Source organism: Pipistrellus hanaki (genome assembly GCF_964339955.1).
Source record: "Pipistrellus hanaki genome assembly, chromosome: 5".
NCBI lineage: Eukaryota > Metazoa > Chordata > Mammalia > Chiroptera > Vespertilionidae > Pipistrellus > Pipistrellus hanaki.
This window is the reverse complement of record NC_140507.1, coordinates 47857131-47874079: the sequence shown is the minus strand read 5'-3', so window position 1 is coordinate 47874079 and position 16949 is coordinate 47857131. Positions and strand designations below refer to the sequence as shown.

Sequence of the window (16949 nt, the reverse complement as noted above, 5' to 3'; positions counted from 1 at the left end):
TTTAAAATTCCACCCCAAAACAACTGGAGTTTTATGTGCTTAGGAGACTGGAATCCTCTTTCCCTCAGCACCATGATGCCCGACACATAGCGGGCACTCAGTAAGTGCCCGTTTAACTAAATGTGTGTCCCTGAGACAAGCCAGCTACCATTCCTGCAATGGGGTCACCACCTCCAGGAAGAGGGATTCTTAGCTGTGCAGACTCAGAGGCTCACTGTCATTAGCGTCCCCCAAGGCGGTTGTGTGCTGGGAAACAAACATGCCAGCCAGTGAGTGTGTTCTCTTCCTATCAGAAACCCTACTTGGGAAACAAACGTGTTATTCAACATTTTCCTGGCGAGCATGGACACAGACGAGAGAGGATTCCCTGATGTCCTCAATGGCGGGCGTTGTCTAGCTGCAACAGTCTGATGCAGCTGTCTTCACTGCAGTGGGCTGCGCCTGGTAAATAAACCAGAGTGCTCGTGCCTGCCCCTCCTTCCCTGATGGAGCCATGAAATTACTGAGAAAGGGGCTTACTCTGTGAAGGTCCGGTTTTACAGAGGCAAGTACAGAAGGAGGAGGGGAAGGAGCCTCACCCACCGATCACCCAGCACCTTCTTTCCAACAGCCCTTCTGTAGGCTCCTAATGCCTCTTGTTTTCTCCTATAAAGTTCACTCAACTACTAGTATATATTTTGCCACCCATGTTTATCAGATCATGGTCTCTGAAGACTATATATCCTGGTTGTTTTGTTCAAATATAGGTATCTCCAAAATATTCCCTGCCACCCCTTTATGACTTATTGCTTAGGCTATGTTGGCCGGTCTCACTCATTACATATTGGTTTGACATAATTTTGTGCTTGAGGAATAAACTTTGCTCTAACTTTTTAAGATACCGTAGCACTATATACTGAACATAGGACAAAATGTGAAGACAACCGAGGAATCTCATTAGCATTAATCTTTTTTTCTTATTTTTTTAAGAGAGTTTTGCATCAAATATAAATACAAGGTTCAGAGTAAAATAATTGGCACAATATAATTTTCAAATGTTGAAAACACAACTTTCTTACAAACATAGAATGAAAACACACCAAGCATTTATTTACTAGTAACTGAACAATGAGGAACCAGCAGGATGGTAAAGTTGGTTTCAAGGAGATTGTAGCAATGAGGGTCCATCAGAAAAGCATAGCAAAATAACTTTGCTCATACCTACGGGGCAATAAGAACATAATCTTTGTGGCTGTTTTTGCTACTAGGCATAAGTTATTTATATCCAAACAGGACAAACTTGATATGTTAACGTATACTGTCATAGTCTAAACTCTAATCAATAGTAAATTGAAGTCAAAGGTATATGCTCTAGGTAATAAAATAACCCTTGGGCTGGCCTACTGGACCATGCTCCAGGATGGCATAGAAAGGACATGCAGTCCTCTTAGGGGCTTATTTCCAAGTTTTGGTCAATTTTTATTAAGCAAGAGTTGTGTACTCTGAGATTCATCTGGATGAGATAGAAGGGACAGTGGGAGGCCTGGGACTTTTAGCCTGGAGAAAACTTAGTGTGGGGACCCAAAAGCTCACTTCACCATTATTCTTAAATTTGTAAATGTAGCCCTAAAAAAATGACAACTTTAGAGTGCAGGGATTTTATTTACACCATTCAAAAGCAGCAGTTAAAAGGCTCCTAAAAGAACAAAATAAACAAAGAAAGAAAACAGAAACAGACTCTTAGATACAGCGATCAGCCTGACAATTGCCAAGGAGGTGGATAGGGGCTGGTGAGAAAGGTGAAGGGAGTGATAAATACATACTGATAGTTACACTGTGTAATAACTATGGACGGTGCTAAGTGGGTACTTGAATTATCAGGGGGAACACTTTGTAAGTTATGCAATTGTCTAACCACTATGCTGTATACCTGAAACTAATATAAAGTGACATTGAAAGTCAGCTGCAATTGAAAACTAAAATTTTAAAAGAAAAGCCACCGCAAGGAAGGAGAGGGGCAAGAGGGGAAGACGGGCAATGGGAGTGGTTTGGCGTCAGTGTGAGAAAGAGCTTCCTCTTTGTCAAAGAGCTCCATCCGGGGCGGTGTGTGCCTGGAGAGCAAGGACATTGTCTCCCTAGGGGTCTCTGGCAAACGTTCAGCCATCACACCCACAGAGCAAGCACGGGCGACAGTCAAAGGGTGTCAGACATCAGGTGAGGACTGGACCAGGGTAGGTCTGAGATCACTTGCAAAACTGAGACTCTGTCATTCTGTAGACCTTGAGTTATTGCCTTTTAATTAAAAACTGAAAGCACCTTTCCTAAGGCTTGACATTCAATATCCTGGAGACAAAAGCCTACGGAGTCAGTTTTAGTATCTGTGTGATCACAGTAGTTGTTGTAGCAAAACTTTTTCTTAATACTCAGTGGCTGGAATATCGGCCAGCTCACGGAAGGGTCTGGAGTTCTATTCCTGGTTCAACCCCCAGCCCAGGGTGAGTGCAGGAGGCAACCAATCGATGTGTCTCTCTCACATTGATGTTTCTCCCTCTCTCTCCTCCTCCCTTTCTTCCACTCTCTAAAAATCAATGGGGAAAAATATCCTCGGGTGAGGATTACAACAACAAAAATATTATAATTCACTTCAGTTTTGCCTTTTTGACAAGTGCCGCTATTGAGAGAAGTGCATCCACAGTTTTGTTGTTTTGGTTGTTACTTGGGAGTTTGGAGCGGGGGTAGGGAGGGGGGAACTTGGGCTTGTATTTAATGGACCAAATCTCGGTGTCTCAGATTTGACGCTTTTCCCCTCTCCACTAAAGTAATGGAAATATACTCACCCAGTCATTCCCTTCCAGAGGTGTAAATGGATTTTCTGAAGGTTTTTTAAGAGACAATCAAAGCCCATCACTTTGTGACTTGAATTCTTCAGGTATTGCAATCAGAAAGCTTAACAAACCCTCCCAACTGCAAGGATGCTAAAACTATGTTTTGACCTTTAATCTGCAGTGGGGGCAGCAAAGGGGGGGGGGTGGTGGAAAGAAGGGGGATGTGTAACATCTTTTGCTAGAAGTGCTCATCCACCACCTCTTGGTTTTAGCCATTGGTGTAGAATTTACTTGGGAAAGAGAAAGGAGAAGCAATCAAATTGAAGCTTCAGAGTGTGAGGGAAAATAACAAGTTGATATGACTTTGCAGTTCCCAATGATAGTTGCTATTACAGTTTAAATTTTTAGGTCACCCTTTTTATCATTGATATTTGCAAAACCTGACTTAAAAAAGTGCATCAGCCATCATGACACACAAAGGCTTATTTCTCAATTTGTTTCATGTCATCCAAAAGACATAATGAGTTTAGAGCTCATCTCAAGTTTAGTCTTAAAATATAACCCTGAGGAAACAGGGTAAGATTGCAAAGATTTTACTTACATCACTCAGGATCCCAGGCTCTGGAGTCAGGAAGCTAAAGATTGAATTTCCAGCATTGCCTCTTCTTATTTCACTCAGTGTCTCTGAGTCTCAGTTTCCTTCCCTAGCAGATGGAGAAATAATAGTACGTAGCTCATAGGGTTATTGTGAAGATTATATAAGGTAATAGACACTAAGCCCTCAGCACATCTTAATTTCCCCATAAATGTTAGCTATTATTATTCTATTGCTAATTCTAATGGCTTCACCAAACCTTAATTATGGAGCTCTTGTCTGTATTAATGACATTGTGGTGGAATCATTCCCTTATACAGCTGCAAAGTAGGTTTCGGCATTGTGCAACAATTCATTCTTAGCTTGAACAGCCATTTTTGAGAAAATAATGGGGAATCTTGAATCCAGAATTGGTAAATGAATCCTATTTGCCAGGAACTTTTTAGGAACAAATATGTAACTATTTTAGGAACAAATATCATAAGTCCTGTGTATTGGTGACTATACAGTTGAAATGTCCAGGCAGGAAAACCTGCAGATCATAGTGCTCTGCCTGCCAGAATAAGGACCTCTCTAAGAATCGGTTGTCAACTAAAGACCAGGGTCTTATAGCAACTAATCCCTGCCCACATGCCTCAGCGGGACTTTAGAAAACTCCACTGGCCACTGAGATCTCCTCTACAGGGATCAGAGGTGTAGTGAAATCAGTTCTGGATTGGGAGATGGACAAAGCAGGCTCGAGTGGACCAGGATGAGCGCAAGCAGTGCTTGGCCCTGGTTCAGGCTTCCCCCTGGCTACCTGCCACTTAGCACACTACATCCCATGAGGGGTCTTGGACTGTGAGAGGGCGCCATTTATTTTCTGTGTGACTTTGGTCTGGTTGCTTGGCTTTTCTCAACCCCAGTTTCCTCATCTGTGAAGTTGGCTAATTTATAACCTAACTCCTTTAAGAGGGTCAGGCTGTAAATGTGCATAAAAGTGCTGAAGCCAAATGCCATTAATAGTAGTGGTATTATTGCTATTACTAATACCATGCCACTATTGCAAAGGAAAATAAGTGGGTATAGGAAGAACATGGGTCCCTGTATACTGTATATGACACCAGTAAGACTCCTCAAACACAAGACAGATATCCTCAGAGTGGTGATGAGACTCAACCTTCCTGGCTGAAAATCCTTATCCTATGACAGATATACTTCCTGAGTCTCAGAAGTATTATTAGCGTTATTGATAATCCAAAATTCACATTAGTATGTTTCTATTTTATTTTTTATCTAAATTTAAGTGAACTGACAACAGAAAAACTGCTTAGGTTATAAACTAAGTATTATCCATTGTCCATATACTAAATTATTTGCCAACTCATTACACCCTCACTTTAAGTTCTTCAGTCTCGCCATTTGTTGATCGGATCCCAAGCTCCCTCTCTTGACCTGCAAGGCCTTTGGTGATCAATTGCTCAACTTTTCCTAGTTTTGTGGATGCCCTTCCCTCTTCCTGAATTACCCGTACCCCTGTCTGCTGGATCTGTTTCCAGTAATTCTTATAATTAATGGAACAATGCTTAGCCTATAAGTGGACATTCAATAAATGTTTAAACAAATTGACTTGAAATCCGATGGCTCCTACATAGACTGAAACAAGCGAGTATTTTTGTTTCCACTTGGCCTTGTAAAGTCTGAAATTCCTACTAATGTCTGAATATATTCCACATCATCAAAAGACAATAGCTCTTATAAATTATTTTGCACATGTAGCTCTCCTAAATGTGTCAATGAGAATTTGTTTCATAGACACTAATGGAGTTAAGCCACAATATATGTTTTAGTAAATAAGTTAAAAATATAACATAAATTAAAATGCTATATTCCATTGTTCATTGCAAAAGTTTGCACAATCAAGAAGCATGTGTTCTATTATCCTGTCTAATAAAGAGGGAATGTACTAATTGATCACCACGCCCTCACAAATGTGGCGGCACCCACAGCCAATAAGGAGGGAATATACTAATTGACTGCCACACCCTAAAGATGGAGGCGCCCACAGCCACAGATGGTGGCACCCAGTTCCCTCAGCCCTCACAGTCAGGCCCGCCCCCAGGCAGGTCCAGCCACTCCATGCGCCTGCCTCTGGAATTCCCCAGTTCCCTCAGCCTCTCAGCTGCCCAGGGCGCAGGCAAACCTCAGATGGCAGGTACCCAGCCACCCTGGGTCGCCTGAGGCTCAGGTAAACAGGGCCGGCTGAGGCTTGCTCTGCTGGCAGTGGCAGCAGTAGAGATGTGATGCGGGTGTCACCTTCACTGCAAGATGGGGCAGGCCGGGCTGAGGGACTCCGCTCCAATGCATGAATTTTGATGCACCAGGCCTCTAGTTTAACAATAAAATAGGCATATGTGTGAATATTCACATGAGTATACGCCTATGAAAGTCATGATAGTAATGTTCACATGAGATAGGCCAGTCCCTCTGGGGCCACGTCCTAAAGCTTGTAGTAACTAATGACAAAAGGTCTTCCTAAAGGGTTTCTTTCCCAAAAGTAATGAAGCAGTACCGTCCATAGATCCTGGGCAGAATGTACTCTCTGTCTGTCTGCCTGTCTCCCTTTCTCACACACATGCACACAGACTCTTTGGGATCACAAAGTTCCAAGTAGAATTCATTAATAAAAATATGAAATGTGTTTTGTTTTATAAATCATAGTGAGGTGTGGAGAGATAAAGGAAGAACTAAGGGGTGAATAATAATCTCCTGCTTTCTACTGAAACCTGTCAGTTCACTCCCAACTCAAATACCTGGTTTAAAAGATTTATCTACAAGAAACCTAAAAGTTTGTATCCTGCCTCATCGACAACAGCCTCAAACTGTTCCTTGTCATCTCAGAAAACAAATCTTTTGCTCCTTCGTGCCTAGGGGAGGCCGAGGGACGGAGGTGGTCCTGTGTGGCCGAATTAGATGAAAGACTTGCCTTCCACCATGGAGACATGGAGTCTAATCAAGCGAAATGAGTTCTGAGATCCCAGCTCATTTCCTAGGGGACATCAGTTCACATTACAAAATCATGGCGTCTCATTCATCACAACTGACTCAGTCTTTGCTCAGGAGAGAACCCCAACTGGGACTAAACCACCTGTCTTCCCTTGCAAAGAGGCACTTTATCTGAGTTAGAGCTGAAAGCCTAGGAGTGAGGAAGCTTGCCAGCTACCACCCGAGTGATACACATGCAACGTGGAAGGCAACTTAAGTTTTGCAAAGGAAGACGAGTTTAAGGAAGATTGGTGGTTGTGGTCTTAAAGATGCCAGACACAAATAATTATCACAGAGATGCTACGGCATAATGGTGGAGAGAGCCAAGATTGGGGCTCCCTCTTTATCTCCTAGGTTTTATTAAAGGATAAGCATTTCCATGCATCAGAGTTTAAAATGGCAATGATAGTGTGCTGATTTCTATGCTGATAAATGATCATCATCTCTTTTATTTCTTTCAGGGCATTGTTATAACACCCCTGCTACTGCTGCTTTTTGTGAGTATTTTGATGTTGTCTTCAATATCTTTTATTAAAAGCCATCTACAAACCTTGAAGAAAGGCCATTAAAATAGAATTGAAATTTGAATCATTTTGTATGACTTTGCATCACATTTTGAACGACTTTGCATCACATTTTGAACTGTTCTCCCATTTGAGCTGTACCAAGTAATATCATGTGAACCCAAAGGTTCTCCGTAGCCTCATGATCCAAGGCCAGTGTCAGGGCCCGGTTATTAAGCCTCCAACTCCTGGAAAAGCCATGAATTATTAGAAATTAGTGGCCTGTGACATAGGTCACAAATGTACCACTCTTTAGTTTTTCATTAGTAAAACCAAAGTGATTGCTAGTGACTCAGCATTTGATAGAAAGAGCCTTGAACCCAGAACCAGAGACAGCTTAGGTTCCAAGGCTGACAACCAGCTTCCCCACTTTGGGGAATACTGCCTCAATTTCTTCATCTGTAGGATGGGAAGCAATATTACCTACCCCAGTGTGCCTCCCAGGAATACTGAAATGTGCTTTAGGAAAAAAAAAAAAAAAAAAAAAAAAAAAATATATATATATATATATATATATATATATATATATATATATATATATATATATATATATATAAGCTACTGGTTAACTAAACAAAAATTGTACAGAAAATAAGAAATGCTAATTAGCTGTCTTATTTCTTTTGGTACTAAGCATATGAGAAATTAGATGAAAAATTATAATAGAAATAAATGTTATCTCATGCTGAGAAAAGCATATGTAATCATGAGTGATACCTAAAATATTTTATGAACTGAGGATTTTTCATACACACATCCCCCAAATATAAATCACTCTACTGATCACTGCAATGGAGGGGGTATGTTTCTGGGAGTGAATTGTAGCTGTTTAACTAGCACTGTTTTTCAGTGAATTAAAACTATGGGGAAAATTTATTTAATTATAGGGTAATTACCCAAGTTGGAATTCAATTAGAGTAATAGAGTGAGGGACTTCATTTCCTACAAGCTGTGCAGGAAGTGGAGAGGGAGAGATACTACTAAACAGTTGGATTTTGCATCATTCATGAAAGACATTATTACCTATAAGTGCGAAGGCCCAGCCTTCCCTTCCCTTTCCTTCTCTCCTGAAATGCTAGCTTCCTTCTGACCAGCTTAGGGGAGTCCAATAATCAGATTATTTCTCTGGGCATATCAAGCCTCATTCATTTGGACTTCACCAGTTCAGAATTTGCAGTGAGCCCACTTGAAACTGAAGTGAATATTGATTTGCATTTGTTTGAAGTACAAGACTTGGCACGTACCTATCTGCTCACCAGATGTGAGGGCCTGGGTTCATCCCTAGGTGTTGTTTCTGAAACAAGGGTCACAGCTTGCCAGGATCATCCCCTGCATACACATCACGGGCCAGTCTGCAGTCCCACTGCAGTGGGCCAGGGGACTAGTACAGAGCCACAGAGCCAGGTATCTGGTAACTGTACAGCAAATGGCCATGTAGCCCAGGCTTTCTCCACTGCAGAAGAAATAAAGAGTGGCATCTCTGACTCATGTGACTCTTAAGAAAATCCGGGAGAAGTCATAGCCACAGCTAGAGGGCTGAGACCCAGGGTAGCACTTTTGAGTATCTCAGAGGCTGGAATCTCTGGGGCCCCGTTTTGGCTCATGATTAAAGAACCAGAGGAGTACTTTTCCCCTCTCCTTCCCATCTCCATGCCATGGAGATTTTCTCCATGGATTAATATTATGGCATCATATTATTGCAAGTTTTCCCCCCTCCCTTGGATCCACAGCCTTGTGAGCTTAGGTTGGTTCTACATTTTAAAATAAAAGAGCAACAAGAATAGTGAAAGAAATCCCAAGACCCTGAACTTAAAAGTGTAATGTTTCCCCCTGAGCCACCTGGGCTGTCCCAATAGGTTGGCACAGGCATCATCACCCAACATTGATAGACACTTTTATGTTCTATGACTTTAACTCCCATGCACAGTATATAGCACTTTTGTCACTTTAGGTTGTCATGCAATTTACAAACAGTGGGCATTGCTTAAACACTTGAGTTACCAGGCCTCATTTCCTGAGCAGGAAAAAACCTGAGCAACTTAAAATACGATCATGTTCCATAAAAGATGTAGTGTTGTTGTTCTCATCAACATCCCTGTTATGGGTTAAGTAGTATCCCTCAAAAAGATGTGTTGAAGATCTAATCCACAGTACCCCAGAATGTGACCTTATATGAAGATAGGCTTATTGTAGATGTAATTAGTTTAGGTGAAGTCATATTGCTATAGGGTGGGCCCTTACTGCCATATGACTGGTGTCCTTATAGGAAGGGGAGCCAGAGGCACACAGGGAGAATGCACATCAGGTGGAAGCAGAGAAGGAATGTTGGGTCTACAACTCTAAGAATACCAAGTGTTGCTGGCGAACCTCAGAAGCAAGATGAGATGAGGAAGGATCCTCCCCTACAGATTTCACAGGAAGCATGACCTCATTGATCTCAGACTTAATAGCTTCCAGAACTGTGAAACAATATATTTCTGTTTACCCAATTTGTAGTGTTATCCTATATAATAAAAGGCTAATGTGCAAATCTACCGAACGGCAGAACACTGGTCACTATGATGAGCACTGACCACTAAAGGGGGCAGACACTCAACTAGGAACACTAAGGGTTTCTGACTGCTTGAGGGCGCAGGCTGGGCTGAGAGACACCCCCCCCTCAAGGGCACAAATTTCATGCACCAGGCCGCTAATGTTATAGAAGAAACTAAAACAATACCTGGAAATTGAATTCTCTTTTTTTTTAAATCATATCTTGAAAGGGGGTGTGTTCTCATTCACAAAGGGAGAGGGTGGCCTCCTAAGCACAGTGTTCATCCATAGTAATGGGAGAGAGAGAGGTAGAATAATTCTTATTGAGTAGATATAGTGGGAATTTATTACATAACCCCGTGTCAAGAACATGGCTACCTTTAGAGGTAGGTATTATCCTCACTTTATATGAGAAAACTTAGATTCAAAGAGTTTCTATAACTGGGTCTAGACTGTACAACTAGTAAAGAGCACAAGCGTTTTCAATCAGAGTCTGCCTCCCCGAGGGCCCCTTCCAGGTGATACTCACACAGCAAGCCTCCCAGGAGGCAGTGGTTTTAATACATATGATCAGCACTCAATTGCTACTTCTTAAATATTTTTATTCTGGGTAACACAGGAAAGACTAAACAAGAACAAGGCATAATTATTGCCTTGAACAAACTTAAAGTTTATTTGGGTAAACAAGAATAAAGAATGATGAAGACATTTAGAGGGAAAATTAGCTGCTACGCTGTTATTCAGACTGAGTTGCATCGGCGTTCATGGAAGAGAGAGGTCGGGGTCAGGGAGAGAGATCCAGGCCTGGCCTTGAGGCTGCAGTCATTATTAGCTTTCTTAGTAAACGGCTACTTCTGGTAAAAAAAATAATTCTTCAACTTTTGATCCATCAATAGAAACAATGAATACAGCTATTACTGTACATAAGCTATTACTTATGCAATACTCTACTTTTTGTCAGATGTTCCCAATGTTGATTGCATAATTGATAGTCACATGTATAAAATGATGGCAAAACACTTACAGAGAAGCTATCCATTTAATTGGCCCAAATGTTTTACTCCTGTAAACATTTCTAAAGCAAGTGAGGACCAATATTCTCTTGAATCCGAGAGTAGCTTATCTTCTGACTGCGTGTGTAAATTGCACAGGAGAATTTTTTTGAAGTGAAATAATCTGGAGTCTTTGAAAAAAATCCCTGCCGGGACTCTCCCCCTGACCCCCAGACTTTTGAACCCTAAAGGGCCAGGAGGAGCACCTGGTACACCATTTCTACATGCTCTAGCTAGAAGTGACATTGATATACTCCCTTCTCCTTTAAGGACCACTGTCCAGGAGGCCAGCTCCCCTGCTGGTATGGAGCTTCTCAGGCTGCACTGAAGGGAGGGAGGCAGAGACTGGGTGAGCTCAGGCACAGCGCTGTCTCCGCCACACTTTCCCTGCCCCTAGCTCCTCCCAACACCAGCTGCTGGGCTCCCTGAGCAGGCGGGGTCTGCTCTGCACAGCATGAGGAGGACACTGCGCCCTTGCACCACCCATGCTGAGGGTCCCCACACTCAGAGCGCTCCTCTGGGGGAGCTTCAGCATCTGCTCAGTTTAAGGGACTGTTTGGTTAGCAGCAGTAGGCACTTTGGTTCCTGAACCAAACTCATACTGACAAGACCAAATCCTGTGGCCCGGGGATTAGAAGCAAAGATTGTTTGTGGGTGCTTCTGAGATTCCCTGCCCCCAGCCCGCCAGGTCCCCAAAGCCTGTCTCCCCACAGCTTTCCTCTGTGCACCGTGATATGCCAATTTACCATTCATTTGGGTGCATCCCACTAAAATGTCCGTGTGGTTTGAGTAACAGTTGTACATTGGGGCCTTCAGTTGTGGAAGGTAATCTTTCCATTTTAGGTTTTAAATTCGCCGATACCAGCAAGACATGTTTTTACATATTTTTTGTCTTTGAAACATCAGTTGAAGCCTGTTTTGCTCGTTCCTTCCCAGAGAAGGAAACACCATGCACCTGGAGTAAAAAGGGGCCTTCCCCAACTATTAAATACATGCCTTCCAGGTAGTGACCCAGCTCTTGTTTGATACGGGCAACTGAATCAGAATCAGCCACATCCTTCGCAATCACGTTCTTACTTTTAATAGAAATAAAAGCCAGTTTGACACTGAGCCTGTCAGCTGGTGTACACTTAGCTCCTCTGTGTGTGGAAGCAATCAATGTCATCGCTGTGTCTCTGGAGAGAAGGAGCAGCTGGGGGAAAGAAAGGCTCCACTGGAGTTTGGGGGAAGATGGAAACCTAGAAGGGATTGGGGGCTGGGACCAGGGACACTGCTGTCGGCTTCTCTCTGTGAAGGAAAGGAGAGCGGTATGGGAGAGTCCGTCCGTCTGTGGGCACTAGACAGTTAGATGCGATAGTAAACAAGTTCCTTCCTTCTTCCCCTTCCCCCAGGACTGGGCTCCATGGTGATGGGTGATGGGCAGGGTAAGGGTGGGCACTGGACAGGAAGTGAACAAGTCCTGTTCTGTCTCAAGCAGCGTCTTTCCCATTTCCTCGCAAAAAGAGATTTGCCATCCGTCATTCCACTGTATACACTATAAATATATATATCCTTATTTCTCCCTGAATGTGGCGCTAATGAAAGTGAAGACCAGTCATCAAGGGTGAATTATTTAATGCAATAATGTTTTAATAGCTGAGAAGAGGCACACGTAGTGGAGACGCCTGTGGCTAATGGATTTCCCTGGTAGGAGATAAAAGGCTGATTACACAGCAGAGCAAGGGAAGACCTGGTGCATTAATGACAATTTACAGGTCAGCTCACTTAGGGGAGAGATTTAAAACGCACCATCTGTTTTCTAACTGGAGGTTGATAAGTATGATTTTACAGACAGTCACCGTCCCTCCGTCAAGAATCGGTACTTGTTTGTCTTTCTGTGTCTTGTTAGTTTGGCCCCGTAATATTTTACTGACTGGGCCCCCAGATTCTTTCCAAATTAAATAGCTTCTGAATTGGATGGATTGATAGCAGCCAACCCTGCTTCCATTCAGCCTTTTTCTGCCAAGTTCAAGTCCTAATGCCCAGAACACATCATTGTATGTGCTGGATTAATGATGGATTGAAGCTACCCTGGAATTAGTCTTATATCATCATGAGAGTGGTGAGAAAATATCACTCAAATAATTTTCTGGACCCTATGGTTGAATTTGGGAACCCCAATTGAGAAGGCTGTACCATCAACCCCTGTGGATCGAGCGCCTCCACACACACCAGTTTTTCTTTCTTTTCCTCCTCTTCTTGCTTCTGCCTGCCTTCAGTTCCCCACCTCCATGTAGCCCCAGCCCCCAACATACTAATGCACTTCCCTTCCTTCTCCCACAAGGGCAGGAAGGGGGAGCCCACTCCTGCTTCTTACCCTTTCCACTGCTCCTTACCCTCTGTAACTAACATGCAGTAGAGTGTAGGATGAAGTTAGAGACTGTGGAGCGACACTTATCGGTTTGGATTCTGACTCTGACACTTTTAGCTTTGGTGACCTTAACCAAGTCTGTTCTGTGCCACTCTTACCTCATGAAAATTGGGGTACCGATAAAACCTACCTGGGGAGTTGCTGTATTAAATTATTCAACACACATTAAGCATTCAGAGCAGTGTCTGGCACATAGAACATGCACAGTCTTGCTGCCATTAGTGTAATTAGGACAGTTGTGTGGAAGGCCAGCCCACCGATCCTTGCCTGGGCCTGTGAATTCAGCAGGGCCCTGTAACATACCTGAAGTTGGAAGGACGGGAAGAGAGAAAATGTTGCCAGGCCTCTTTTTCTACCTATGTATCGTGGTCATTTGTTAAGCACCTGCTATGTACTGGATTAGTGGTTCTCAGAGTTGGAACCCCAGCTCTGCAGCACCAGCCTTTGCTCTTCCCCAGATGTTCTGAAGGTGGGGCCAAGCAGTCTCTGTTTTAAAAAACCAAATGGATGCTTCTGGTGTGCTAGTGTAAGAACCAGTGCCCCAGATGTAAAAACATAGCCACTCTGCTGGGCACGGGGAATGTGAACTTGAGTAAGACCCTGTCCCTGGCTTTCAGGGAGCACACAGACCCCTGGGACAGACAGACTGCAAACAAGAGCAACCCAGGGTGCTGAGAGGTCCAGTGGACACACAGAGCCACAAAGGAGAGGGTGGCACATCTGCATTTTGGGGGGAGGGTTTGGAAAGGATTCCTAAAGAAGAAATGCTTGAACTGAGTCTTAGGAAGAGCCTAGACCTCTTCTGGTTCTCAGTGAGGAGAGGAAGGACATTCATAGGCAGATGAAGGGTGGACACCACCCAACACTCAACTTTTGAAACTGAAGGGGAAGTGTTTATGCTCAGTGCAAGGCTGATCCCCAGCAGCTAGGGCGTGCCCTGGCTCACAGGCAACACCAGGAACTGCTTGAATGAACACAAAGCTCCTAAATTCCACATGTTTGATTTTCACTGAATCACTTCTATTCAGCATAAGATATTAAAACAAATCAACAAACCTCCTTTTGAGTTTCTGCTTCACAGCACTATATTCCTGAAAGAAATTAACCGATGACCGGATTGTTTAAGGCACTGTGTCTTGAAGCACACAGGTTGGCAGCAGGAGGTAGGTCACCACTAAAGCTGTGCTACCTCCGTAGCTCAGTGAGGCCCAGAGCACTTGCTTGACCAAACAAAGTCTTTCTGAACCTGCAAGTCTATCCAAGTGCGAATTATGGATGCTTCTCATAAGCACACTTGTCCACACGACAGAAGCCATGGCAGGTTCCTCATTAAAGTGCGATGAGCTGAGTACCCCAGACAGCGAGCTTCCTTCTGCTTTAGTTAAGGTCAGCTCTGCATGCAGAACGGCTGGGTCTCCGGCTCTTCCAGGCATGCTCTCAGGAGCCGCCCTGTGCCAGCACTCACTCTTCTTTCTTCTGGATGCCAGGCATGCTTCACAGAGTCAGAAATGTCCCCAAGGGCCCCCTGCGTCTCCACACTGACCCAAGACCCGTCTGGCGGCCAATTCGAAAGCTAGGTGCCAAATTAGAGCCCCGCACTGAGGTTCCCTTCCTCTCAGCCACTTCTAAGGGAGCCCTCCTGCGGGATTGCCTCCCAGCATCCCCGCGGACCCGGCCTGGCTTTGTGTAACCTGTTAATGACATCTCTGGCTAGCTTGCTCTGGCCTCTGATCTGACAAGGCCTCTGAGGAGGGGGCTCTAACCTGTGTTCCTCATCTAGTGCATCTAAGATCAGAGGCACCGGAGAGGACTGAGGGACCTGGAGACCATGGCAACTGTCCCTCACCCAGTAGCCCTCTCCACTGTCTCCAAGGAGCAGGAAGCTTCCAAACACTGACCATGCAAATGATGAGTGGAAGTTAGAATACATGGCATTCTTAAAACGGGAGTTGAGATGGATTTTCCTTTACTTCTCTTATGCCAAATTTGACCTCTTAGATCAGGGGTGGGGAACCTTTTTTCTGCCAAGTAACTCTCCAAATTAACTTAGTAATGAAGCCAGCATTTTACTTTTTTCTCCATTTGATCTCTTTGTTTACTGCTGTGCAGGAATACTCTATGGCTAAGCAAACAGTCTTCCCAGTATGGGAGAGCTGTTGTCATGGAGCAGATTTGGCTGAAGGGTGGCTTGAATGTGTTTTAGAAGCATAGCCAATTTCATATCATAAAGCAGCGATTAGAAACCTCAGTTTTCACATATTTAAGAAGAGGGAATGGAATGGGACTACAAGTCTCTCCCAGGGTTAAGATCTGTCAAGTTTAGGTCTTCTCCTCTGGAGCAGCATTAAGGATCTAAGGAGGAGGCGGGGATAGCTGAGGGCAGAGAACTCTGCTCACACACTCACACAGACACACACACTCCCACAGAGACACACTCATACAGACACACTCACAGCAAGACACACATTTACACTCATTCACACAGAGACACACACACTCTCACAGATACACGCCCTTAGACACACATTTACACAGACACACACACTCATAGACACACACAGAGACACATACTCACATATATAGACATATATGTATTCACATTCACAGACACACACAGAAATGCACACACTTATAGAGACACAGTCACACAGACACACACACACATTCACATCCTTCTTCACATGGCTATCTTCATGACTGTAAGCCCTTTGTGTCTAGGTGCACATATGAATTAGTTGTGTTACTAGTGATAAACAGAGAAAAAATACTATGTAAGTTTTATAATACCACATGATAATATTTTTATATACTACTATACTTAAGTTTTGTGTTTGTTTAACTTTAGGAAAAATGGATAGGGCTTTGAATAAGAGTCTGCCATTTTTTAGCACGTCATGTTTGCCCATTACTTCATTTCTTTGTTCTGCACAAGTTTATTCATCCACAAGTGCATTCTCTGTGCCAGTTACTGGGTTAAGCACAGGGATGGCAGAGGGACGATCGCTTGTGATATAGTTATTCATTAAAATACCTTGAAAGTATTGACTTATAAAGTTGAGATAGAAAGAGGAGCAGGGCCGTGTAAGATCATCCATGAGCTTCCAGACAAAAATCATCACCTTTTAATAGATAGTTATTATTACCCTGACTACTACTGGCTGTCTCCAAACATTGTAAACCTAAGGATAGATCATTGAGCTGGATGTTTTGAACTCAAAAACTTTGTTCTTTAAAGTGTATTTTTCTGTTCATCTAGTGCTTCAATTTCCTGTAAGATATGTTTTTCTGTATTTCAATCCTTGCCCCAGGGGCATCCTTGGAATTGATATTTTTGAAGAGAATATATTTTTTAAGTACCTTGTGCCTCTAGGACATTGCTGCTCTAAAATAGCCTGAAATTAGATTTTACTACTCCGGCTTTGCATTAATAGAAACCTCTAACAGCCATGTAGCATTTGCTACTTCAGGAATCCTATCTGCTCCTCACCAGTTCCACGTTTCCTGCTTCCCTCTCTTCATTTCGTTAGTGTGTCTCAGTAAGGAGGAAAGGGCTACAACTTATGAGTTAAATCAGTGGCCTTTGGCCAGTGGCCGGTGTTGAAGGTAGTGTTGAATGAGTGCCAGCACCCATGGGCAGGACATACATTCTTGGCCTTTTGAATGCATCTAAATTGGGCTGGCGATAGGGTGCAGAACTACTCCAGGGTGGAGAAAGGTTTCAGTTCACACACAGAATCTGATCTCACATTTCATCCTGAGCTACTTACCGACTTCATTGATCTAAGGATTTGATTTTAGTTAACATTCTATGCCCTCAGTCATCACCATTTCAATGTATTTTACAAAAATGATTTTTCCAAAAGGTATTTCCAAGTTTAACTAAATGTAAATAACTATGGAAACTGAGGTTTGATCTGCAGTGGGAGGGTGACTGCAAGTTCCAAGGGCCAGGGAACTCATTAGTGATGG

The 16949-nt window shown here is 43.3% G+C and overlaps 1 protein-coding gene across 2 annotated transcripts in view; it reads left to right on the top strand.

Moving 5' to 3' along the window:
* SLC10A7 (solute carrier family 10 member 7) overlaps positions 1-16949 on the top strand; it is a 189190-nt gene that overhangs the window by 133871 nt on the left and 38370 nt on the right. For both annotated transcript variants that reach the window (XM_084884288.1, XM_084884289.1), the window contains exon 6: positions 6885-6920. In XM_084884288.1, the coding sequence (XP_084740414.1) occupies positions 6885-6920 (36 nt within the window). The remainder of the gene's footprint in view (positions 1-6884; positions 6921-16949) is intronic.